Here is a 26,754-nt window from a genome sequence, read left to right as displayed (position 1 = left end):
TTTTGTTCTGTTTACTACAGTAAACCTTGGTCTGTCTGCCTCTCTGTCCATCTGCTTTGCTGATTTGGTGCGATCAGGAGAGGGTTCATACATCACCTCTCCACCTCTCATGGGACAGCGTGTGGAGGAGGGGAGAGAAGAACGAGGGAAGAGATCGGACCGTCTTTCTTGCTCTGTTTTACACATACACCCTCCACTCCACACGCACACACCACCAGCTGTTAAAAATGGCTGCAAAATATTTTCCCTGCACCTCTTTGTAGCACACTGCTGATTGCAAGGTCCTTTTTCTGTGTGCATGTGCCCCTGATCATGTCTGTGTGTGTCTGAGCTGGATTAACTTTTTAACTATATTTGGAAAAGACCAAAAAACAACAACTGGTCAAGGCCTAAACTTTGTTCGACCACAAGTCAGCTCATTGGGAGTCACACTGACCATGAGAGACGAAGACAAGAAAGGCAATGGATAGAAACACGCAGTGACAGAGGATGGGAGGAGTATCAGCAAGCAAACAAAATAAAAGAGACTAACACTTTGAAATAAAGAGAATTTGGGGAAAGACAAAGTGATGCACTGAGTGTAGGAAGGAGGGCTGCAGACAGAGATGAGTTGAATGCAGTAATGTGATAAAGCAGCTGAGGAATGGAGGTTTTTCTACACTCTGACGCTTTTAGTCCCATTTCTACTTTTTACAGCAGATTTCATCATATTACCAAAGGCCATTTTGGCTCTATTGTGGATAATAGGCTGCTGTGGAATTATTGGAGATGCTGGCTTGGATAATGGTCATTCTCTCTGTCTCTGTCTCCCCTGCATTCGAGGGGGGAGGAAAAGGCAGGGGAAATAAAGGAGGAGGAGGAGAGATTAATGGCATACAAAGATGGGCAGAGTTGAGGGCGATGAAGATAGCAGAAGGTGCATGGAAAGACAGCTTAATGTGGAAGACAAAAGGACACGAAGATGGTTTGTGTCCTGTGGATTGTTTTAGTCCCTGCTCAGACTGATTTGTGAGTGTTTGCTTGTAATACAATAAGTGCAGTAGAAAATTTGATTTGCTTCTCATTATATTCTTTCTCCAGAAAAAGCAAACCATCAGAACATTTTACAGTATGTTAAATATCTATTTTTATTTCTATTCTCAACTGGTCAAGGCAGATGGCTACCCTTCCTCAGTCTGGTTGTGCGGGAGGTTTTCTGTCCTGAAAAGGGGAGTGTTTTCCACTCCATTGTCACCCACCACTTTGCACATGCTCATTATGGGGATTGAATCGAAAAGAAAATTCAATGCAATGCCATTTGTTTCCTTAGCTAGGGTATTTTATTTTATTTTATGAATTGACTGATATAAACACAGTTGTTATAAATTAAAGTAATGTAGATCATATAATGGATTTCTTTTAATTGGATTAAATTTGGACTACACTGAATTTGATTGAAAAGGTGCCTTGAGATGACTGCCGTAAATCGGCTGAATTGAATAGTGCTGATGGATCTATGCATTATCTGTGGCTTTGTTTTAAAAGCAGGTATGTTTTTGCTTTTGTTTTTTTATTTTTTTTATTTTAAGATAAAGTCAGTTTTAGCTTTCTGCTGCCACTTCAGGGCCTCATTTAAAACGTGTGTAACTATACCCAGCTACAGAAAAATAAAATAGTAAGCCCTTAATAAACATTTAACCCTTAAAGATCTGCTTTGTAGTGAAGTAGGACTAAAGTGAAAGATTAAAGTACAAGATTAATTGTCCACAGCACCTAATATCTTTGTTTTTCATTAAGGCTATCACTTTATGTCAAACTTGAAATATTAGTAACAGGTTTTTAAAAAAAAAGTCTAAGTTCTTCAGACCAACAGCTGTATAGACAGATGCATGGACCATGAGAAGTAGTTTGCCTTGTGGACCAGCATCAGGCACTGTTTTAAAATTTTGAACTAATACACCCCTTTGTGGCTTCTTTATAAAGTAAACTAAAGGTATGGTTGCTATGTTGCTAAGAAAGAAGGAAAAAAGAAGAATTACAACCATCCTAAAATGACAATCACAACTCCAAATAATCTGAAAACCTGTACTTGAAAGTGTGTTTACATCACAAATGTTAAGGCGGATTGCATGCGGTCGGTGATGGCGTAGCTGACGCTGGTGAGTTTGCTCTCGCACTCGAGCGTAGGGAGTGCGCGTCGTTTTGGTGTGATGTCGCAGTTTCTCCTCCTAATCTGAAGATGGCAGCAGAGGTGGTTTCGACCGGTAAACTCACCAGGTCAGAGTTCTTTTAATGGTTCACTTCAGTTCCGGTACATATTTTCTGTTTTAATACAGCAGTGGTGGCCACCATAGTTCAGTGTCTTTTATTAGCTTTTGGATAAAAATGAAGAAATAATTTCATCAGCTTCTCATCAACCTGATCCATTGGGTCTTGTTTTTTAAAATGGCGGTTATTATACAAATTCAGCGAGAAAATCCAGAAATCCGGAAACTCGTAATCCCAAAATGACCAATCACAAGGGAGTACTTCCGTGTAACCGTTTGCATAGCTAGGGTACTTGTAACAGGTCTGGAAGAGGTGTGCGTCGCATTTCTGCAGAGCTACTCAGCACCTACGGCGGAGACGTAGATACCATCCGAGTATAAATCCGCCTTTTATAGATGACAGTGACAATAAATCCACAGACACATCCCCCAGCTTGCTACCCAAAATAAGGCAACACAAGGGCCAAATACAAATGAGTCAACATTGTGGATGCAGCACTGTTTGACTGCATACTGTTTGACACAGTCAGCTACAACAGGCTCCTTTACCAGAGGCTTGTGAATATACTATAACTGACAAGAGAGAAAAATTTATTATACAAAGCTGAATATTATTTCTAGAAGGTGTTTCAGGGTCTCATCACAAATGTTGCAGCTGTATGACATCAAATAGGAAAAAATTAAGACAATGCTAAAGACTAACAGCACTTAAAATACATTTAAAGAAGTAAAGACACGATAGTGGCATGGCAAGTGCATCAGTGCAAACACCCCCTCTGTGGCTAATTGTAGACTTAGCCGCTACAGGCTGCAAAACTCTAGTGTCTCTGTCAAGCAAAATATGGCACACAGACCACCGTTCTGTATGTTAGGATGTTGGACAGGTTAAAAAAAAAGAAAAATCCAGTGTCCTTAGCCTCTGGCTTTCAATGTGTCCCTGCTCCAAAACCACCTAACTCAAATTAGTGAGTAATTGTGCAAAACTTAATTGGCTGTTGGATCCATTTAATTTGAGTCAGGTGTGTTGAAGCAGGAAACATTGAAAACCTGCAGGACAGCAGCCCTCGAGGACCGACTTTGGACACCCCTGCTATAATGCTTTACTTAGGGTGTAAACAGATATATGTGTGCTACCATAAATCAAGCTTGCAGCAGAGGTGACGCAAGTCAGAAGTTTGGATACGTGTGGAAGGGAGAGACATGTTAGAATGCTGCACACTAGACAAAGACATTGTCGTGTTAAATGTCACTGCAGCAACATCAGTGAGGACTAACAAACATGCAAAATACATTTCCATCCTCCTCATAACCAATAAAGTATCTTCATTATATTTTTTTCCCATCACCTTCTAACTGTGAATCAGCTTGGAAACTGAAAGCAGAAAGGTTACCTTTATGTTGCTCTGTAGCACCTCAAATAGTCAGTTTCTTAATTAAATACCTTAAACTAAATACTTTGGATTTTTCAAGGCATCGTTGTGGAATCTGTGAAATCTGATTTCATTCTATTTTAGCTGACGAGATAATGGTGATAATAATAATGGGTATAGCCACCTCTCCACTATGGGAGAGCCTAACAGAATAAAATCTATAGGACAGCTAAAAAAGATTATCTCACTGGAATATGGTAGGACAGAACCAAAGGTGGGGGTAGTTAGATGGAGGGAGAGAAAGATGAAGAGGATGGAAGCAGATTGTCAGAGGATGTGAAGGCAGGCGGAGGGGGGAGCAAGGAGGAAAAGAGAGCGCCTAAAGAAACACAGGAAGGGAGAGATGGAGAGACTGAGGAGGAATGACAGAGGGATGGAGGGAAGGGATGGGGGACCTATTGCCCTGAGACTATTGCAGAGAGTGAAAAGAGAGGGATAGAGAAAAAGAGTGATAGCCTTACAACTGCACCTAATGGCTTCTCTGGAGAGGGGAAAGGAAAGAGATGGAGGAAAGGAGAGCAGAAGAGGAGAAGGCATAATGAGAGGGGTATGACACAGGCACATAGATTTAGAGAGGTAGATGGAGGGAGAGGCAAAGAGAGGTGGAGGTTGAAGATGGAGCATAAAAAAAACAGGAGGAGAGAGTGAAAAATAGTAGATGGTTAGAGGGAGGGCAATGATGGCCACTGAAGCAGGGAGCGGATGCAGACGTTAAAAAAGCAACCACGAGAATAAAGATGGATGAGCAGGGATGAAGAAAAACAAATGTGAAACGGGTAGAATAACAAATGAAAGCAGGAGAGGAGAGCTGATGAGCGAGTAAGGCAGCTGAGAACGGTGAACAAAGAGGAGAGGAACGAGGGGAAGATGGATGGAAGCTGAAGGGTGGATGGAGAACAAGGGAGGAAGGGCGACAAGGGGTGGAGAAGTAAAAGTGGGAGAGCAGTGGGAAAGCAATCAGGTGAGGAGGAGATTGAGAGGGAGGGTGGTGCGACAGCAAAGGAGGAAATTGAAGAGGAGGTTGCTGGATGGATAAAAGGGCAGTTTTCTGTAACATTGAGAGGGGAGAGGAGGAGAAGGGAGGGAGCAGAGATGAGAAGATGGACGGATGTGTGAAGTGTATCTTCATCTCCGTTAACAGCCGTGTAATAGCGCTGATTGCAGCTGTGAATAATTCAATGCCTCTAGTTGGGAAATTTCTCTGGGAAGAGACCAAATACTTGGCAAACCAATGTGATAACCTTACATACATAAACACACATGGATGCCCACACTCTCCACGCGGTGTATTCCCTCCTCCTTAATATTTATGTGCACAAACACACAACACCAGTGAAGGATGTTGTGAAATAAGGAGCACGAGACAAGGAAAGTTACAGAGAGAGGCAAGAAGAGAAAGAGCAGTCCACCTGCTGCTGCTGGAGGGTGTCGCTCTGATGTTCCACTCACAGCCGCCATGATTAGATTACACAAAAACACATCAGTCTCTCCCTTTCCTTATCATGCACACGCATTCCGATAAGTACACACATTTACGTCTCTCACTCATTTACACAGCTTCCCACCCTGTTGTTTCTTTAAGGTCTCCATGGCAACCGTTTCCAGGGTGATTTACAGTAGCACCTGGTCCCTCTCAGGGTGGTACGCTCGTCTGCTTGCCTCAATCGCTCCCTGGCCACCAGTGATCTCATCCCTTTGCTCTGCTCGTGCTTCGTCGTCGTCTTTAACCTCCCAGCTCGTTGTCATGACCACGGTTCTCTCCATCTTCTGTCTCCTCTCTGCTCATCATATTCAGTTACCGGTTATCCACCCCGCATCATGGATGGTGAAGACATGATTATGTCCTCACATAAGGAAACTCTTTAGCTTATGAAATATTTTACAAAATCCCGCCAATGCTGAAATGTGGTGCTGAAACAGACAATTAATTAATGAGATAATTAACAGAAAATGACTGGTTAAGTATTGAGTTAATTAATGAAGCAGAAATCCTCCGACTGCTGCTTCCCTCTTCTCATGGTAAGCTTTCACATCTTTAATCTGTTTGGTTTTGTAAATAAAATATTGGTGTAGCTGTGATAAAGATGTGTTTTGAATTTGTGTCACAGACTTACTGTTTTTTGGAGCCAAAAGAGACGATATTTGGCCAGTAGGGTGGAGCCCTAAGTTTTCAGTCACCACTACCAGTGGCTTGGTTAGCGGCTTGCATAAAAACATTCACTTTAAATATAAAGTGTTTAGATAGAGGACAAGTGGACCTTTTTTACTAGTTCTTAAAGAGGTTTGACCTCTTATCCAAAAGGCCTTTTAAGGTCTAACTTTGTAAAAAAAAGTTCATACACAGTTTGACACACGGTTTGTTGTTCATTTGTAAAAAAAAAAAAAAAAAACAGCAGCTGGTATACTTAAAACTCTCCACGAGTCTGAACTAATAAAGGATTTCAGATGAGAGGCAAAATATCTCCAAGAACCGAGAAAATCTCTATCACACTTAGACTAACACCAACATATACAACATACTTTGACATTTCCAGGAGAACTTATTGTAAAAATACTTAAATGTTTCAACTTAAAAAATAAAAATAAAGCTGCTATTTTAGTCATTTAGCAGACGCTTTTATCCAAAGCAACTTACATTGCTGCCATGTGATTGGCTTATTAGATATCTGTATTTACAAGCAGCTGAATAGGAGGCCGTCCTGAAAAAGTAGCTGATGAACATGTAGCCCAGAAAAAGAACACCACAATTGTCTGTGGACTGTCGTGAATCCAAACCAATATCATGTGACTTATATTTAGCTGTACAAGAATCTCATGTCTGATTTGCTTATCGATCACGCTTATTGGCTCACATGCATGTCAGTTCACGCTCACCAAAGATCACAATTATTCTCAGGAGAACCAGCACAAATTAGATGGACAGATGACATCAAATGACAACATAATGAGTTGTGGGAATTATATTAATATTAACTTATTTTATCATGAGTGAAGTGGATGTTTCTTGAATGGAACTCTTGGAGCCAAGTTACAGTATTAAAAAAAAAAAAAACAAACAATAAAAACACTGACACTATCAAGGGACAAGTGTTGAAAATAATTTTTAGCAATGAATAAATACATTTGTCTTAAGTGTGTATATTATGTGTGTGTGCATGTCACTTCTCACTGGCTGTAAAAATAAACATTAATCAATGTGATTGTTGTTGTGGAAATCATAGTTTAAAGAATTTCATGCTACATGATTGCAAACGAGCGTGAAGTGACATTCCAGGCTGTATGCTGTCTGTGGGTGGCATCCTCTGTCTGCAGAGAATCACTTTGTTAAGCCCAGTGCCTCCAAACAGTGTTCATGCTGCAGGGATTCATTTACTTAAACTGATCCACTCCTGCATGCCTACATGCATTTCACAGTGTCCCTGCACGGCATCATGTCTGTTCAGTTATGCTTTCAGGATGATCCCAAAAAACCCTGTTAGCCCAGCTCTTTGTTTTTCAGTCTGTGACGGGAGATTTTTGCAGTGAATTCCACTTTGACATTGCACCCTGAAATGTGTGTGTTTGCAGACTGAGGAGAAATAGGCCAGTTAGGGTTTAGAGCAGAGAGATGTTAGAGATTAAACAGACCTCTGTGGAGAGCAAGACTCCTCTCCTCCAGTTTAAATATAACTCTCCTGTGGGAGAAACGGAGTAAGTGTGTGTGAGTGTGTGTGTTTTAGAGAGTGAGGTCCAGGTAGTTAGATGTATTCGGACTTTTATTCACGAGAAAAGTAAATCTGAAGCTATAGACTAGTCTAAAGTGAACCATCTTGCTATGTGGTGTTGCCAGATGGTGGGGGTAGAGACGATGATGCTCGTTTATGTTAAATCCAAAGAACAAGGGTGTCAAACGTGTGGCCCATGGGCCAAAACTGGCCCGCCAAACGGTCCGATCTGGCCTGTGGAATAATTTGGCAAATGTGAAAATAATATAGAAGGCATTAACTGCAATTTCTAATATTCCCACAGGAGTTTGTATTTTTTTATATAATGCATTTTTAAGACAACTTCTAAAATCTTTTATCTGAAATCAGATGGGTAAAGGCTTGGTCACCATTGATCTGTGTGTTATTACTGTTAGTACTGTTAGTAATAAAGTCTTTCTTCTTGCTCCGGCTGGCCTTTATGCTGCTAAATGGTTGTGTTTTTGCATGTATTTTTACAATTAAAAAACAAACAAAAAAAAAACAGGTGGATCAAAAGTTACAACAAATGGCTTGAAGCTTTCAGGATAAAAATCTTTGGCATCTTGAGTATTATTCTACGGAAGCTGCGAGCAGCCATTATTGGCTATTATTGTTTTTTTTTTTTTATCATCTCAAGATAACGAGTTAGTTTTCTCATTATCTCGAGATAACAAGGACAGCTTTCTTGTGATAAGGGGATAATTTATCTCATTATCTCGAGAAAACAAAGTTAGTTTTTTCTCCATAAGGAGATGATTATGGTGTGCTCAAAAGTAAGTGTGTGACACCTGATTTCAATGATCAAATCAGGTCTCATCACAGCTGATTGGAGGAACTACATCATGGTGTAATTATGTAAATGAGTGATCGGTAAAACTTAGACACGTTGCAATTTCAGCCTTTGTCAGACTTGATAGAAGAAAAATCAGATGTATTGATCAGTGACGGAGGTTGCTCGATCTGACGTCAGCTTGCGTCCATTGCAGTACTAAGGCATCCCAGTACAGAGCAGCTTTGTACTGGGATGCCTCTTGGATCCATCAGTTGAGGAGTTGGGAGAGAAGATAATGGCTAAGCTCTTATCCCCACCGCTCTCATCTCCCCATCCCCATGCGAACACTGACAGTCCTGCAGAGCTCCTTCAGAGCCAGACTGCTGCATCCAAAGCATGAAAGAGCGCTTGGATGAGGTCTGAGAGTCTCCCAGTAGACCACAAACACACTTAATAAAATCCAATAGAATTTATTCATGTACATACTGTACTTAATATAACTTTTTTTTATTCTTGTATATTAACAACCAGTAGGTTTCTGGGAGGGAACATGTGTGGAGTTTGCATGTTCTCCTCTTGTATGCATGGGTTCTCTCTCGGCTTCCTCTCAGTCCAAAGACAAGCATGTTGGCTGATTTGAGTCTCTAAATTCAGGCTACCAGAGACTGTGAGTCTGATTGAATGTTTGTCTCTCTGTGATGGACAAGGAACAGCTCCGGCCCCTCGCAACTCTGCATTTGAATAATCCATTATCTCAAGAAAACAAAGTTTGTTTTTTCGAGATAAATTATCCCGTTACCACAGTCTTAAAAAAAAAAACATGCTTTCATCGCTCTCAGCTTCCGCACTATTCTACTCATAATGTCAAATGCTGTATTTTTCCAATTCCAAGTAACTGAATAAAAGTATTGTCAATTTGTAGATTCATTGTGATCTGTAAATTGTAATAAACATAAAATGATAAATGTAAATGACAAAATGAAGCTAAATATAGTTGAAATTGCACTTGTGGATTCTTCATATGTTTTGTAAATTGAAGGAAGGAGAAATCTGGAGTTTTTTTGTAATTTATATGCTGTTATTTTATTGGTCTGGCCAACTTAAGATTAAATTGCAACCCCTACCACAGAAGAAGTGGAAATTTGACCTCTTATTCCAAAGAGGAAAAAAAAAGAAAGTCTGGACATCCTCAAGAGAAAATTTGAGGAATAGCACAAATTTAATTTTTATTTTTCTGCATCAAGTCTTTGTTAAAACAGGACAAACGCCACCATCATACATCAGCAAAAGATTGTTTTAAAATTATTTGTTTACTGTTTACATTCAGATTTTTAATACACTTTGTTTAAACACAAAAAAACTGCAATAGAAAGCCAGCTATTGTCTGCATATGTGCGTTTCCTTGTGTGTTGCTGAATGTGTTTTCACGGTCACTTTGTGGAAGTCCTCTTCACTTTTTAATGACATAAAAGGAAGCCAATGTTATGTAACCAGTTATACTTTAGGATGAGGGCATGTTTTAACCTCATGAGACTTACCATCCTCATATTTACTTGTCTGCACCACAATACTAAATACTGAACTTACACTACCATTTGGTGGTGTCAGAAGAGATGTTTTTTTCTTTTTAAAATTATATTTATATCTTCATCATGTATAATAAAATATGTATAATTATTAAAATATGTGTAATAATATGTTTATTGGTTCCTTCTAACCAAAAATAGCAACTCAAACTAGAGCTCGGGTCACACTAGGTTAAAGTTATATTTGGGGCAGGTCTGTGGAAAATACCGGTAACATAATATAAAAACCCTCTGATGTGATAAAAACACAACTTTGTGTGTGTGTGTGTGTGTGAGTGTCAGAGTGATGTCTTTTTTACCTTTGGCGCAGTGGGGATGCTTTAATTCTGTGAGGTCTGGCTATGCCATCTGCTTGGGGTTAGTGCATTTGTGTGTTTTCATATGTGCATGCGACTTCATAAATCCGTCAGCAGGTGCATAACATGCGTAATGCTAATGTTTTATCCATGAGCTCCAATATGCTACATGGTTTTTTTTTCCTTGTTTTTATGAAATGTGTTATTTATGTATCAAGTCGCTCATTTAGTCTTTGACTTCCCTTCCTCACATTAAACACATTTAAACATGCACTGGAAGTTGTTCTGTTCTCCCAGGTGAAAACATACCTGCATGATGAATCCTAATAAGCGGCGCATATTTACTGTTATCCTTTCAGGAGAAGATCAGCACATATCTTACATAGCAAAGCTGCATGATTATTTGTGTGCAATCTAATTTCTTGTATCATATTTTTATATTTATAGTTTGAATTTCCATGTATTTCTTAGCACTAATCCCATTTATAATAGGTGGTTCTATGTGAGATGAAGCAGTTGTGTCCCTGGAAAGTTGTTAATCAAATTAAGCTATGGCGACATTTTGTTTTTTGTTTTTTTTTTCTGTCTAGAACGCACTTAACTAAAATATTAAACTCTTGTATTTCCAAGTCTGCCCTCACAATCAAAAAGTCCCTGCTTAGACTAAAAATCTGCTCTACTTCACCTCAGACTATTCAGATACTGTACAAATGGTAAATGGTCCGTATTTATATAGCGCTTTACTGTACCATCACATTTACCCATTCACACACACATTCACGCACTGATGGCGGAAGATGCCATGCAAGGCGCTCAACCACGACCCATCAGGAGCAATTAGGGGTTCGGTGTCTTGCCTAAGGACACCTCGACATGAGCTCGACTTGGTCACCGAACCGGCAACCCTCGAGTTACAAGACAACCGCTCTACCTTGCTGAGCCATGCTGCCCCATATAAATATCCAACTCTCTCATTTGATCCCTTCTCCTTGCACTTAGGATTCATCTGTGCAAAACTTCTGCCCTTCAGTTGTAACCTTTTGGTCTTAATTGCAGTAAAACAAAAGTCCCAGCCAACAGTGCCAGATATGATGCATACAAAACCATTTCACTGTGTGTGCATGTGAAATTGTGTTTGCATGTCTCTGTATTTTTTAAAGGTTATGAGCCTGTTGCTAATGTTGCTTTAACTGAGTAAACAATTACGGAAAAATATTCATCAGTCATAATTATTTAAAAAAATGTAGTTGACTTCATATCTTAAAAGATCATTACACATTTCCTAGATTTGAAGAGATAATTAGTTTTTTCTGGTAATTACATATGCATTGATATGTGTTGTCTGCGTTAGAGTTGAACATCCCTCCAGCGAAAACGCACTCGGTACAGAAGCCGGTCACATTTTCCTGCCATTGTGATGGATTAGCATACTTCTGCAGATCTCAGATATTACCAGAGAGGTCAGAGTGTAAGTTGTGAGCTTGAAGGACATTGAAGCATTGATGAGCTTTGGCTGTGAAAGAGATGTGTGACCTTCAGCTGGCCACAGTAACCAGAGACACGGCTTCAGCATGCTCCATGCACCCACAGCAGAAACCCATCAGCAGCTGCATGTCAGCTGCAGCTCTCCTGCCAGTCTGGATACAGACTTAAAACATGATGTCGGCAGATGCACTTCCTGTTCGCTGTCTCAGTCTGATTACAGCCGTAGTCTTTGTGAGAGCATCCTCATCCATCCAACCTCACTCTGCATCTCTTCTCTCCTCTTCACACCCTCCCCTTCCTTTCTCTTCTCTCACACAAGTGGGTGACAGATGTGAGTTACTCAGGAGAGCACACACACCCAAAGCTCTGCTGCCAGCCGCCGCCGCTCCTACAGGCTCTGTGTGCATTCATGTTTCTTTATTCGCAAATTGTAAGGCGTCATGTTGTGCTGTTGTCGTCTGTGTTTGTCTTTGTGGCTGCCTGTATTTAGGTGTGTTTAAATTCTTAGTAAGTGCAACCTTTAATCTCACTCCTGTGGGGATTCATCTCAGCTGCAGAGGGGATGATCATACCTCTGTGTGTTGATGTATCTTTAAACATACAGTTAACACAGTGGACGAGTATTTCTGTGATAGGGCGCATGGGCAGTTTCTCTCACATGCACACACAATGATTTCCGCTCACTGCAAGCGTAATGTAATCACCTGGGTGCTCCATGCCCCCTAACCCAATAAAGCTGACAGGCTCCAACAAACACGCGGACACACACACAAACAAACACACATCCTCCAGGAGTGACCTGTAATACATTAAACTCTCCTTTCATTTTATCCTCCCTTCATCTTGTCCTACCTCAAACCTACCAAAAAGTACCCTGCAGAAGCTTGAACTGATATATGGTGCCAGAATGAAGAGTCTCAGGGGTGGGCACTGAAACTGAGACCAAGAGTTGAATAGACAGGGATGGAAAAATACACTTTGGATGTTCTTTAATACATTAATAAACTACAATACTGTGCAAAAGCCATGAGCCACTCCTCATCTCTTCAAATGTTTTCAGGAAAAACAAGAAATATGTGCTGTGTTATACTGAAACACATCCAAATGTGAATTTTAATGCAGTAAATAAGTCAAAAACAGAGTTTGTATAATTCTAACAAGCTATTCTAATTGGTCTGAGCAGCTTTTTCCTTCAACAATGTTTGCATCCTCCTAGACAAGCATTCTGTCATTGCTTTAATTAGTCTTCAAAAATACTTCTCCAGACTTCGTAAAGGACTTTCCAAAGCTCTTCTTTGGCTGCCTTTTGTTCTGTTCTCTGTCCAGATGATCCCACACTGCTTCAGTGATGTTGAGGTCCAGTCTCCGGGGAGGATTCATCCCTCCATCAGACCAGTTGCCACTGATTTTCAGTCCAGTTCTTGTGTCACATACCTCAGCCTTTTTCCCCCTGTATCCCTTCCTTAAGACAGCTACCCTTCCATGTAGACCATTTCTGATGGGGTTTCAGCCAACAGTAGATGGATCAACTGATAATCCAAATGCATCTCTCTGATCCCGTGTCAGGTCTTTGTTGGATTTGTTCCTATTTCTTTAGGATATCCCTTTTAGATCTTGGTCATCTGCTGTAGATAGTTTTATTTAGCCCCAACACTTCTTGTTTTCTCCTTCACTTGTCCTGTTCTCAAATGCTTTAAGGACTCACTGGACACCATGCTGAGAACTGCCAGGTTTTAAACCAATCACCTTGTTGCTTCAAAAATTCTGTTTGCTGTCTGTGAAACAATGTTTGGTGTTTTTCATATATGCAGCAAAAGAAATGGGAACAGATTATTTGTCTTTGTGTCAGGCAGCTACTCAGTACCTAAAGATATTTAAAACTGGCTCCTTGGTAAATCTTATCTTGTGTGTTGACTCAAAACTGGTTGATCGCTTGACTTATGGACTTTTTATGTTGCAGTGATTCATACCTCAGTATTAAGTGGCGTTAACAAAAAAAAAAGAAAATGTATATCTGGAAATGGTCTGACAAGATTTGGACTGAAAATGAGTGAAAGCACCAATGTCCAAAGAAAATCATTAAGACTTTCAGAAAGCCTGGAGAACTATCAGAAGGGAGTCTTAATTGCTTTGAAGAAAAGGGAAGAATTTTTTACTGTATATTTGTGAATAAAGACAAAGAGATTGGATGAACATCTGATAAACAGAGAGGAAAAAAAGTTGTGTTATTGCTGGATAACTTGGTGTGTTTGTAAGCTGTATTTGTGATTTGTTTTGGGTCTGCCCAACGCTTTGGAGGGTGACCAGGCGCGGCGGCCATCACTGCCTCTCCAAGCGCCATCTGCTCCTCCCTGCAGCAACTGTTGCCAGGGTACCTGCTCTCCTCCCCTCCATGGCTCATCACCTCCTAGCTTCTTCTTGGTTTTTCTCCCAAAAACAAGATCAACTCTCAAATTTGCCTCTTGCATCTCTTACGCTCCTCTCCTCCCTCATCTCTCTACCCACACATGCTTCCTCTTCACTTCGGTTGGTCTAATTGCTTTTTCACTCTGAAGAGGATACCTGCTTCCTATTCAATAAGTATTATTGGCGTAACATTCAATTCACTGTATATTAGCAATGCTTCAGCAAAGAGCTGCTAATGCTGAGATAACACTAATACTGCCACCAGTCTTTTTACTTTTTCCTCTCTATCTTAAACTACCTTTCTGCTCTGCATGACTTCATTTGATTAAGTACGGCGTGTATCTGTTGAAGTTTTTGTTTCTACAGCTAACCAACAACACACGTAAACCACCTCCACCAAAATCTGCTTTTTTCCTGAGACTTCTCTCCTTTTTCCTGCCTAATCCATCTATCCTCTGTTCATTTGCAGTTGTGTGGACATAACTCAGAGCCACCTTTTTCTACAGATGGAGAGAACCAAAGAAAGAGGAGAGAAAGGAGTTTGTGGGGGGTGTGTGTTTAGAGGGAAGAAAAGAAAAGAGGAAGAGCGAGTGGGGGAGAGGTAGAGAACGTAGATCAGAACCGTCATGATTGAGCCATCTGCTGAGAGGAGGCAGATTCGTACACCAGTTTGAAGATCACCACTGCCACCCATTGGTTGTTTCCTCACACTACAACATCTCCCTCTTCTCTCCTCTCTTGCATCGTCTGGCTGCTCTGCTGTCATCCAGGCAGGAACATGCCAACCAGAGATGAGACACGTATCTCTGAACATCGATCAGTCTGGTCTGGCTGTCTGGTAAACCAGTCTTAAATGGCCGATGCTGATTGCTCTACGGGGTGTTTTTGTGCTAATATATGAGGTTTATCTCCACCATAACTCCCTTCTAAGAGGAGCAGAGTCTCAACACGGATTATGAGGCTTTGATGTGGTCAACACCATGATCTGGTTCTCTAATCCTGCTTTTGCTGTTTTATTCCTCCCTTCAGTTAAATGTGATTTCTTGGACACTGTCAGTCCTTCTGTGTGGTTGTGTGTTGTTGTATTTTTTGTGTGCAAACACTCTTTATTGGCCTGAATAGATTCTTTCTGTCTTTCCACTCAGGTTTTCCTTTTTCTCTTGCTGGTGGGCCTGAACGAGGTCCACACTCGTTCAGCTGCCTAACCTTTAACAGATCCGTAAATGCACCGTTCCCATTGGTCAGAGCAGGCCATTTCATCCTATTAGAGATTAGCATACGGCTGAGTGGAGAGGGAAGTGCTCTTTATATGCTAATGAAGAGATAATATATGCAGCGAGGACAAACCAGTGCCCCACTGGGAGGACATAGGGTGGCCGACTTGCTGATTCTTGAGGCAGTCCTGCCTTTCTTTACTGTGGACCATCTTTGTGAACTGGAAAACCACATACTGACTGTGTAAAGCTATGACTGCATATACCTACAACTCTGAGAAAATATTGTATGTGCTTTCCTTCTGCACCTGCATCTTAATGTGTGGCATTCTCTTGCAATAAAGAGAAGCGACAAGGGCGCTGAAGAGGCGGTTTTCCAAGTCTGAAATTAATTTGTGAAATGATCAGAAGCTAATTTAGCTTTTTGTTGCTTGCTTTTTATTTATTTATTTTTGCCCGTTGCCTTTGAGTGTACAAATATGAATAAGATGGGTTTTAACCCTTAAAACGCTACTAAATGGCTGGCACCCCAAAGTATCATCGCTTATATTGTCAACAATTTCTCAGGAACGGTATTGTGTGGGATGAATTGTGATCAATACCTTACCCTTTAGGTGATCTATGGAAGTTTTTCAGGTATTTATATCCCATCCAGGAGGTTTATAAATTGGTGTTTATTCAGATACTATATGGAAACTGACTGGGTCATGATAACACCATTTATTCATCACATTTTAATTTAAAAAAAAGAAACATCATTATCACTACTGACCCCGGAAAACATGATGGAGCCACTTCCTGTCAAACCTTTGACCAATCAGAGAGCTTAAATTGACAGTAGTGTCTGATCAGGAGCAGCCAATGATCAACACGTGACAAGAAAGTTCTATGTCTGTCTCAAAAGAACAAAAATAATAGTCTGCTATGGCTGGAATAAAGTGAAGAAGGCATTTTTCACACACTGTGGTGCCAAAACAAGCCATTTTAGAATTGGTTTTGTGAACATAGTAAGTAAATAGTACCATAAATAACTGTGTGTTTGTTTCAATGCCAATATTTTTTCTCCTCAAAGCCAAAGCTTGAGAGAATGATGTGCAGACGGGTTCTCTATGGCTGGAATAAAGCCAAGATTATGTTTTTGATGGAGTCTGTTGCACAGGAATCTGTAGCACTCAGCCCTACGATAAAAATGATCTCTGTTGTTGGAGAATTCTTGTTTGAAACTCAGATGAACTATATAGCTTCAGGGATATTGTCACAGACTGCATCACTGTCCTAGTATCAACTAACATACTGAAGTGTAACACATAATGTATGGTACTTACCTTTGTGGATGTAAGTGGAAACATAAAGTTTGCCTAAATCCTAAAATGACATGGTGGAAAATGACGAAGCCATCTACAGGCCAACACAGGTTGCACCGGCTGGCTGTTTGTAGACTGAGAAAGATTTTACTGTCAGCTCCCCATTCAAGCTGGTTTATAACAGTAAAAAGCATTCATGCTGGTTTATGTAGGGCTCTGCCAAAGCAGAGAAAGGAGATGTGAGATTTAAACTAGGTTAGAAGCTGTAGAGACAAGTTGACCACAGGTCTCCAACAAACCAACAAAACCTTGCCCATGTGCGATGATGCTACGCAAAGGTCAAATACTAATTGCTTAAAATAATTTTTCTATTGTTTGTTTCACAGGGAATAAAATGGCTTCTGCATGGCTCGGTCAGACTGAACCAGACATTATCAGTACTACTGATAAAAATAATAACAAATTACAGTGCACATCTAAGTTGACACTCTTCCTTTTATTGCATTTTTTATACAGTTGTTCAAGAAAAGGCTGGCTTTAATAAGATTTAAAATTATCATGACATGCAGCTGTGGTAAGAGGGGAAAAGTTTTGTGCCCTGACTTCTGTCTTGTCTCATAGCATTTGCCAGGAAACAAGACTCCAGGGACAGTGATATATGGATGGTAAAGAGCTCTCAGGCAGCCGTAGGGCAGTTTTTATGTTGCAGTAGACAGAGAAAAGTTTCTAGTTTTAAATGCTGACTTTTGCATCATATTAAGTGGGTTCTGCATGTGACATGTGACAGAGGTAAAGTATGATATGACTAATTGTCTGCTGCCTCCTCTTCTCTTTGTGTCCAGGAACAAGGCATGGTGGGAATGTCACGACCACCTGGTGCCATACCACCTCCTCACCCTGCTGGGGGTGTATCCTCTGGTGTGGGGCCCAACCAGGGGTCAGGTCCACCTCCAGGCTACGTGGGCAACCAACAGCAGGCGGCCCTGATGAAGCAGATGATGGCGATGGAGCAGGAGAAGAGGGTGCAGATGCAGATGATGGAGCAGCAGAAACAGCAGCTTTTTAGAGAGCAGAGACAACAGCAGCAGCAGCAACTACTGGCAAAACAGGTGAGTTTATGCTCAGTTTACACACAGCGTTAGCTTCACATTAATGTGGCGATAAAAAGAAGAAGGCCTGTGTGATCCAGTTGTTATGCATTTATTTCTAATGTGTGGGTGTGCCTTGTTTATTTGTGCGTGAATGTATATCTGTGTGTGTCTGCAGCTCAGATGAGCAGCTAATCCTTCTTCCTTACTGTTGTCTGGTTGCACATATAATTACCCACAACCAGCCCCCTCTTCGCCGTTCCCTTTTCGTTTCTGTAATGTGTGTGTTTGTACATCTATGTGTGTGTTTGTGGCACATGCCACCTGCTGTGATAATGTGATGTTTCCTTCTTATTTTTCTCTCTGTGAGGGAATCAAGTGTTAAAGAGTTTTGAACTCTGAAGTCAAATCCCACTATGTTGCTTTTAATTGGATCTGCGAAAACATTCAAATATAGGTGTGTGAAATTAAACCCACCCTGTGTAGTTCTAGTGTATGTTCTTTCCTGGCTAATGTAATCTCATTTAAACCCTTACCTTTTTCTGGGGATACACAATGAAATCGGCTCTACCTCGGTACTGGTTGGCAAAGGCTTTATTACTGACTATCAGCAGCAACCTTTTTCTGTATTAAAGTTCTTTTTATGACAAAGTATCAGTTATTTTTTCTATTATTGTGTTCATTTCTTTTAAAAGCAAACTCCATTTTCTAAAATGCATTAAGAGCGTAACTTTATTTAACAAGTACAAATGCAAAGTAATTAACTGCATCTTCACTGACCAACTTCATTGTAGTTCAGTATCTTATATTCACGTGTAAATGGGTAATTTGACTATTTTAAATGCCAGATAAGGTTGTTTTTATTTTTAATGAAGACTTTTGTTCATGTGTTGACAGATTAACCATCATCTTTGACTTGTGCCAGATTGTGTGCTGGCTTCTGTAGCTGTTTACATGTAATGCAATACTAATTCAGAAAGCATACATCTGTCTCACTTATACTGTACCAGCCACACCAACATCTGTCTGCACTACACATTTAACCAAATCAGTACAAGTTGTGTGTCTTCTATGTTCAACATCTGCGTAAATCCAACAGAAACATCAGTTTTTATATTTTAAAAAATCTGTCTAATCTTCCCAACATCTGCTAAATACTGCCCCAAATATGTCTAATCCTTTCAGTACCAACATCTGTCTTTGCTGTATTAAACATCTGTGTAGCCTCAACACTACCAACATCTGCTGTGCCAAACATCTGTCTTACTTAATCTGAACCAAAGCCCTGCTCACTTAAACTTTACCAACATCTACTGTTTCTTAACATCTGCTTAACCTCCACAGTACCAAAATCTGTTGTTCACACTTCTGTCTTGACTTTCCCAACAATAAACACAGTTTTATTGGTGTATACTGAGACCATTCCCACCTTAACAAAGTCAGCTGTTTTGTATATCAACATAAAGGTCATTAATTATTTACATTAGTTGTCCTGTACACGTTGTGCCAGATAAGAATATCTTAAAATGTTTAATATTTTATGATCTGCGACTCAGAAATATATTTAAATCCAATTATGAAATGTCTGACTCTGATAAATAGAAAAATGGGAATGTAGGATCCTTTCTGCTTCTGGAAATTTATTTTCCAATGATAATTAAGTCCCTTTAAAAAGCTTTTGTGAAATTAATTCTCTTTAATTAATACAATCAATTCAACTGTGTCCCATTTTATGATGACAGCAAATCCTAAATTGATGAGGACATGTAACACAGTTACAACAATTACAACATAAAGTCCCACTCCAGATGTTATTAATCCCTATAAATTAATCTGTGCTTGTCAAAATTGTGCATTTAGATATTTTTGTCGGCTTCACCTCACTTTATAATTTAAGAGTAGGTATGACTAGCTGTTTCTGGCTCTAATTTTTAATTATTATTTGGAATATTTGCTATATTTTAAAAAGAAATCATCTGAATCCACTTCAGTTGTGGTTTAGCATGTTTAGATATGACATGGGCACTCACAAACTCTTTGTTCTAACACAACCCTAAACTATACATTTCAGGTCAGCTATCTTTAATAAAATAACATATACACACCTGGTAGCTTCTCCACCTTTTTTCTACTGTATATCTGTAAACTTTCACCCCACATGTATTCAGGATTAGGTTCTCCAATGTCCTGCGTAGAAAATGAAGGCTTGCCCTACCTTTCTAAGACTAATTGTTGTTCTGCAGATTCAAAGCAGAAACCACAAGCATAACATTCATGGTTCATATTGATGGTACTGCATGGCTCAGTGGGTAGAGTGGTCGTCCTACAGCCCAAGGATTGCCAGTTCGAGCCCAACCCAGAGAGCTCATGTCGAGGTGTCCCTGAGCAAGACACCGAACCCCTAATTGCTCCTGATGGGTCATGGTTGAGCGCCTTGCATGGGAGCTTCCGCCATCAGTGTGTGAATGTGTGTGTGAATGGGTGAATGTGACGTACATGTAAAGTGCTTTGGATAAAAGCGCTATATAAGTACAGGCCATTTACCATATTGATCATACTTCTTGTAGCATATAAAAAGAAACCAAAAACATTTTTGATCTGATGGTTGTGTATGTCTCTGTTTTAGCTCCAGCAGCAGCAGCAGCAGCAGCATCTTCCCAGACAGATGGGCCAAGGCCAGAGGAACCCGTATCCACAAGTCACTCAATACCAAGGTAAGACACACAAACACATGCATCTGTGGATATAATATTGGATGTATGGTAAACATAGTCAAGATTTTAATGCTTGTATCTGAATGTTGCATTTCACTCTGGGCCACATTTCAGCAGGCACCTACCAAACATCACTCTGAGGCTGAGTCTCATCCAAACTGTCTCAGTCAGATACATATCAGTCACCACTTAGATGCTTTTAGCCTCTTTCTCATCTTTTCTTCCTCACTCTCTCCCTGAAAAAAAAAGAAGAATATTCCTACTTTGCCTGTTACCACGGCAACGTGTCTGTCCTGGATCCCCCAGAGTTCCGGTGAAGTCAGTGAGATGGATGAGAGAAGGGAAATGGTGGAGGGGGGACTGGTAGCAGGATGAAGAAGTAGATGGTCTTGTAGGTAGAGCATGAGGTCGGGAATATAGAAAGAGAGAAATGAGTGGGTGAGAGGAAGATGAAGAAAGTACAGAGGCGGAGGAAGGGAGTCAAGTCGAAAGCCATTTATAGCCATCAGTCAATCTGAAAGTCTACGAGATAAAGAGGAAGAGGAGGCATCGGCATGAAAGTCTGTGGAAAAAAAACGTACCCGTAAGCTCCGCTGTCCTGCGGTGTGTGAGTGTATCACTGCATTTTCTAACAGGTAGAATGTGTTTCACAGTTGTGCAGCGCTGCATTACCTCCAACTCTGCTCACTTTCTCCCACTTATGAGTCTGGAGTGAATGATTCACTTCGTTCTCACTCATTCGTTGCATTTCCAGTCAAAGCTGTAAGGTGAGGGATTAGTGGAATGATGTCAGAAGTGGGTTTATTAGAGGATTTAGAGCCATTTCCACACTTGCAGACCTCCTCAGCTCTGATACTACACAGAATCTAATAGGAAAAATTGTGGAAATGAGATTTCGGTGCTCCAGTGTGTTCAGCTGTATTTTGTTATGGGGAACGAAATTAGGTGGGAAAACCTTAAGTTCTGGAGTAAACAGTTAGTCTTGGGACATAAATTTGTGCCTCACCACTAATTTATTAAATCTGATTTATGAGTTGTTTTATGATGTGAATGGATTAAAGAAGCACTACTGAACTTGGACAGATTTTCTCAGTGAGGTGCCCCTAATGACGGCTAATTCGGCATCCATCTTGCATCCAACCTGTTCTCAGAGCTCTCTCAGAATCTACTTTATGGTCATTGCACAGGGTACAGTGAAATTGGGGTAACAGCTCTCATGTATAGATAGACTACTGATAAAATAATGATGAAATGCATTTAACATTGCACGGACGGCAAAAATTATTGCACAAGAATTACCCAGAGCTTGATGGAAGCAGAGTTCAGGGACGTAACAGTAAAACTCCTATGTTTTATTTCTTGCTCTCTCCCTTTCTCTCTTTCTTTTCCTTTCTTCCTCAGATAATGTCCTCTTGTGTTTCCTTGATAAAGCAGCCAGGGTGTGCATTCATAACAGCCGGAGTGTTGACATCCAGTTGCTAGCATGTGATGCAAAACACAAACAAAACTCAGCTGTAAGCTGATGCAGCGTCCCAGAAGTAAAAGTTGGGAAGTGTGGGTTCTCAGCCTGATGCTGCGGGACAACGATGGCTCTGGGAATGTACATAATAAAAGTCACTGTGCTAACAAAACAAATCTGAAACATACTTTTAAGGTCAGAAGGTTATGTAGTGATTCTTTAAGTTATATAATAGAACTTGAGAGTTCAGCTTCTTGGTGATTTCTCTCTTTAGATGCTTTTTATTGTTTCCTTGTTTTAACTCTTTGCAATTTCCATTCATAGGTCCTCCCCAGGATATCCCATCCAGGAGCCAACCTCTCCAAAGCATTCGGGCCACCCGTCTCCTACAGCAACAGCAGCACAGTCAGCAGCAAATGGTCCAGATGAGTTCTGTTCAGGGCCAGGGAGGCTCTGTTGGACCTCAACCCGATATGGGACTACCATATGGCACACAGGGGTCCAATCAGAGTTCCCTGTATGGGCTTAACCCCTCCATGAGCCAAATGATCCACCAGCAGCAGCACCAGAGCCAAAGCGTTCAAGCATCCATGGGTCTTCCACCACAGCACAATCCTGCCGGAGGTCCGCCTCGGCAGGCAGGTGCAGGTCCAGGGGTTGGAGGCATGCCTGGAGGCCCTGGGGGTGGTGGAGCTGGAGGGTATGGAGGACAAGGAATGTTAATGAACTCCATGACCCAACAGACCCTCAAAGGCCCACCAAATGCCAAAGTCCAAGCTCAGAGACTGCAAAACATGCTGGGAGCCGGAGGAGGTGGAGGGGGTATGGCAGCTGGCGGCTGGCCGCAGCAGCAAGGACAGAGTCTGCAGGCCATGGGGGGAGGAGTCGGAAGGACTACAGGAGGAGGGGGTGGAGACATGGTGGGGTTCAGTTCTGCCCAGGGCTACGGGATGCAGCCGGGTCAGCCTCCACGCATGGCCAAGCAACACTTTCCAGGCCCAGGACAGGCAATGAGCCAGGGGATGGACCCCAGGGTGGGCAACCCTGCTGCAGGTATGGGTGGCCCAATGATGGGCCCTCACATGGGTGGTCAGCCCAGGACCAACCAGCCCCGACCCATGGTCATGAACCAGGGTATGAACCAGGGGGTGATGGGCCAGGGCATGTCTGGAATGGGAGGGTTTGGACCAGGTCCTGGAGGGCCAGGAATTGGGGCAGGTGGAGGAGGAGGTGGACCCTATGGACCAGGGGTTGGAGGTCAGTCACAGGGCTACCAGAGGACAGCCAATCAGGACATGTCATCCTATGGATATGGGGGCGGGCCCTCAGGTGGGGGAGCCTTTGGTTTGGGTGATGGCTCAGGTCCAGAGCTGGACTCAAGTGATGGTTGGATGGAAGAATTTTTCCCAAGCCAATAGCCGATGGGGAATATTTTTTCGAAAGGAACCAAACATTGCAGAAGGGCAAATGTTAAATCCTGAGAAAGTAAAACAGAGAAGATGACACCATGTGGACTGGCATGTTTTCATTTTTAAAACATGACAAAGGTTACAAATGACTTATTGTGTTGTTTTATGTGTATGTATGTGTGTGTGTGTGTGTGTGTGTGTGTGTGTGTGTGTGTGTGTGTGTGTGTGTGTGTGTGTGTGTGTGGTATGTGTGTGTGTATTTGAGATGGAAAGAGCTCTCATATGTCTTGTGCATATTAATGAAAAACCAATATAGAGATTAAAAGGTATGTTTCATTAGTTTCACTTGTTTCTCCAGGGGATGAATTTTTCTCGTGTTCTAGTGTTTTTAAAAGCGAGCCCATTTACACCGCAGCGTTTTGAGCTTGAGCTTCAGACGGGGCTGATTGAAAACCACAGACTGATGAAGAGGAAGGAAGACTTGTTCTCAAGACAGCAATTTATTTGTTGTGTGTTTGTGCCACCCAGCTCAGCGCTTCAGATCTCTTAGCTATGTGAGGAGCTAGAAGGGAGCAGAAAGCACTCTTGATGCTCCCATTTCCTGTCTCAGATTTGTGCTCGCCATATATAAACAACACACACACACACACAAATCTCTCTCTATCTTGATCTCTCTCAAAGAGATCCCATCCTCCTGTCTCATCCTCCCTCCGGAGACTCATTCATTGCTCTCAACACTTCTTTTCTCTGTTTAGATTGTGCACATCACCATAGAACAAATGATTTTCCTCTATTGTGCAACACAAGTGCACTCTACTGTCTCGTGTGTTTGCTAGGCGACCAACCTGGGTTGGCATTTTTGGGAGGTGTTCGCGTGAAGGGGTTAATTTGCATTTTTGCATCACTCTGGCTGATAGGTGTGCATGTAGAGGAAGACAAAGGGAATGAAAAGCAGGAAGATGGGGGACAGTATAGGCAGCTAAAGCAAGCACTTGAACTAGAAACAGAAAAAAATGGGAAAAAAAGCACCAACCAGAGAAGGTGTGCAGATGTGTGTGAGGCAGCTAACGGGGCTAATATGACATGAAACCTTCTGTCTGACACAAGCCACATCACATGCTTCAGAGTGACACCAAGCAAAGCGATCGCTGGGCACTGAATGTATTCAAGCACCACAAGTGACTTCTTCTTTTTAAGGAAATTAATTGAAAGCCCAACTACTTTGTTTTTTTTTGTTGCTTCTTTTATCTCAAGAATAATGCTGGTTGTGTCTTTGTCCATTAATGGAGAAATAAAGGAAAAAAAAACAACTTTAAATTAGCCTTTGATTGGATTGTGTTGTCTTATGAAAGTCTTGTTTGTCCTCCTGTGGCAGCACAGCCTTCCCATCCATTGATGGCTTCTCTTCTACCACAGCTCGCTCCAAACTGCAACTGTGCTATACTGTAACACTACTGTGAAGAAATACAAGTCGCCCCCCTCTTCCAGTGCTTTACTAGAAAAATAAATCATTGCTAAGCCTTGAATTTGTAGAAAAGCTTAAAACAGCTGATTTGGCTTAATGGGTGACGATAATAGTGCTTCCACTGAAGTCAGCGTCTCCCCTGTATGAAACTAGGCTTCATGCGTTATGTCTTTCATTCATCTCTCTTTTACCCTGATGTTTGAGTGATTAATGTGTCAAAAGAGTTTTAAATACAGTCGATCTTGTTGACATCTTACATCTTGAACTGTTTTATAATCTTGGGTCAAAGATGGATGACAGAGTGTCTGTATTACTTTGTATTTAGCTCATCGGAGTGAGAGTTTTCGAGACGATGATGTAATCAACAAAACCAAAAAGCCTTCTTCTCTTCAGACTAACTCCTCATCATCATCTGCTGTCGGTGTTGTGTAATCCAGCCCTTTAAATAGAACTTTTTTACCACCACACGCGTCGTCCTGTAAGCTTTGCTGCAATTTTAGCAGCACCTGCACAACAGGCTGTGTATTTTTGCTTTTTGTCCGGTTTTCGGGAGGTTCTCTCACTGTGTAAAGTCTGAACATCAAGGCCGAACATGTGTGTAGCTGCCCCGAGTTTTGTTTCTTTTTTTTAATCAAGGAAAGGTGGTCAAATCATTTATACCCTGCATTGCTGGATAAATCCTTGATCTGTTGAGTCTGATCTGCCCTCTGCAGAGAAAAACCTCCTCTGTTCACAGTCCCAGAGCTTCGGTGTAGTACCAGTGAAATGGAGGCTGTACGTGGGAGAACACCTGAGGGGTTTACCACCCCCAAAAGTGGAGGCAAGAAGGTGTCGAAACACCTTTATGTCCATCTGTCTTTTATAAACGTGAAGGTTTGAAATCTCTTCAGGCAGAGAAAGAAAGCTTCCTCCAAATATCATGTATTGGGACCAAGTCTGTAGACATTTTAACAACAATTGTTATTGATGTTCTTTGTTTTATTTCTTTTATTTTTTTTAACTGGTGCTGACATATATGTGATTATGAGAAAAAGTATATAAAAGATAATGGCTATTTGTAAATATGTTTTTACAGGTTTAAATACATCAGAAAATACAGTCTCTACTCTGTAAAGAATTTACTGTTTGTTGGAAAATAGAGATGTATTTTTATTTTGAAGTTTTTTGGTTTCACTTTTAACCCATCTGAGCTATGCCATTGCACTTCAGACAATGTCTTACTACTAATTTGTATCGTAAACCTCCAATCTGTTCTTGGGATTTTTTTTGTTTTTCCTAATTTGAGATTTGACTCAGTTCTTAAGCAGTGCTTATTTCTTTTTATCCTGTACAGAATACTGAAATGTTAACAAAAGAGAAATACAAGACTTTTTTTTCTTTGTTTGTTTTTCAAAAAGATACAATAAAGAGAGATTGTTCTCGCTGATCATATGAAACGTTTTTGTTGTTCATTGGATTCATTTGCATCATCAAAATCCCCCAAAACAGTAAACATGTTTGCATCAACATATAAATGACAAAACCAAATGTTAACTTAATAAACTCGACCATGATTTCAGTAAATGTTTTGAGTGTTATTCTCTTTGACATGCATCACTTTGCAAATGTTTTGGTCACAAAACAAGCTGTAGTGTTTTCAGTACAATAAACAGACTGAAACCTGGATGAATCTGCACTTCGCTGTTGAGATAAGGAGTCTTTGATGCAAATATATCAAATAAAAATAATGAAAATGAAATGTTTATCATCTTTTACTTAAGTTTTGGACTTCTCAACAGTTCAGCATCTCGTTTTGTTTGTATTATGCATGAATTTTTTTCAGTTAATGGCAGGTCAGCTTAGTAGATTTTATTTAGGGGCCATGTTGTTCATACATTATCCTCTGAATAATGCATCTTCTGGATGGTTCTCTTCATGGTCATCTTATCACAGATGTGCAGGCTCCTTGTGCCTTCTTCACAAAAGCACACCCATCACAGCTGGCATTCTGTACTAATTACAAGTTTAATGATTTTTTTTTTTTTTTTTAACAGAAGGATGCAAAAACTATGATTCGCAAAAAATATATTCAGAATTTGGATTCCTGAGACCTCAGGATGGTTTACTCTTCAGCTCAGTTCTTTTTAATGAGTTCGACCTCAGAGGCAGCAGCTCT

General features: G+C 40.9%; 1 protein-coding gene across 2 annotated transcripts in view; it reads left to right on the top strand.

Moving 5' to 3' along the window:
- maml3 (mastermind-like transcriptional coactivator 3) overlaps nt 1–26,162 on the top strand; it is a 130,168-nt gene extending 104,006 nt beyond the window's left edge. The window contains exons 4-6 of one of the 2 annotated variants that reach the window (XM_041982376.1): nt 17,307–17,573; nt 20,179–20,266; nt 22,050–26,162. In XM_041982376.1, coding sequence (XP_041838310.1) covers nt 17,307–17,573; nt 20,179–20,266; nt 22,050–23,143 — 1,449 coding nt within the window. In that variant the 3' untranslated portion in view covers nt 23,144–26,162. The remainder of the gene's footprint in view (nt 1–17,306; nt 17,574–20,178; nt 20,267–22,049) is intronic. The other variant, XM_041982377.1, reaches the window with a different exon arrangement.
- Nucleotides 26,163–26,754: the final 592 nt, after the last annotated feature.

This window comes from Melanotaenia boesemani, chromosome 4 (assembly GCF_017639745.1).
Source record: "Melanotaenia boesemani isolate fMelBoe1 chromosome 4, fMelBoe1.pri, whole genome shotgun sequence".
Lineage (NCBI taxonomy): Eukaryota > Metazoa > Chordata > Actinopteri > Atheriniformes > Melanotaeniidae > Melanotaenia > Melanotaenia boesemani.
This window is presented reverse-complemented; position numbering and strand designations above follow the sequence as displayed.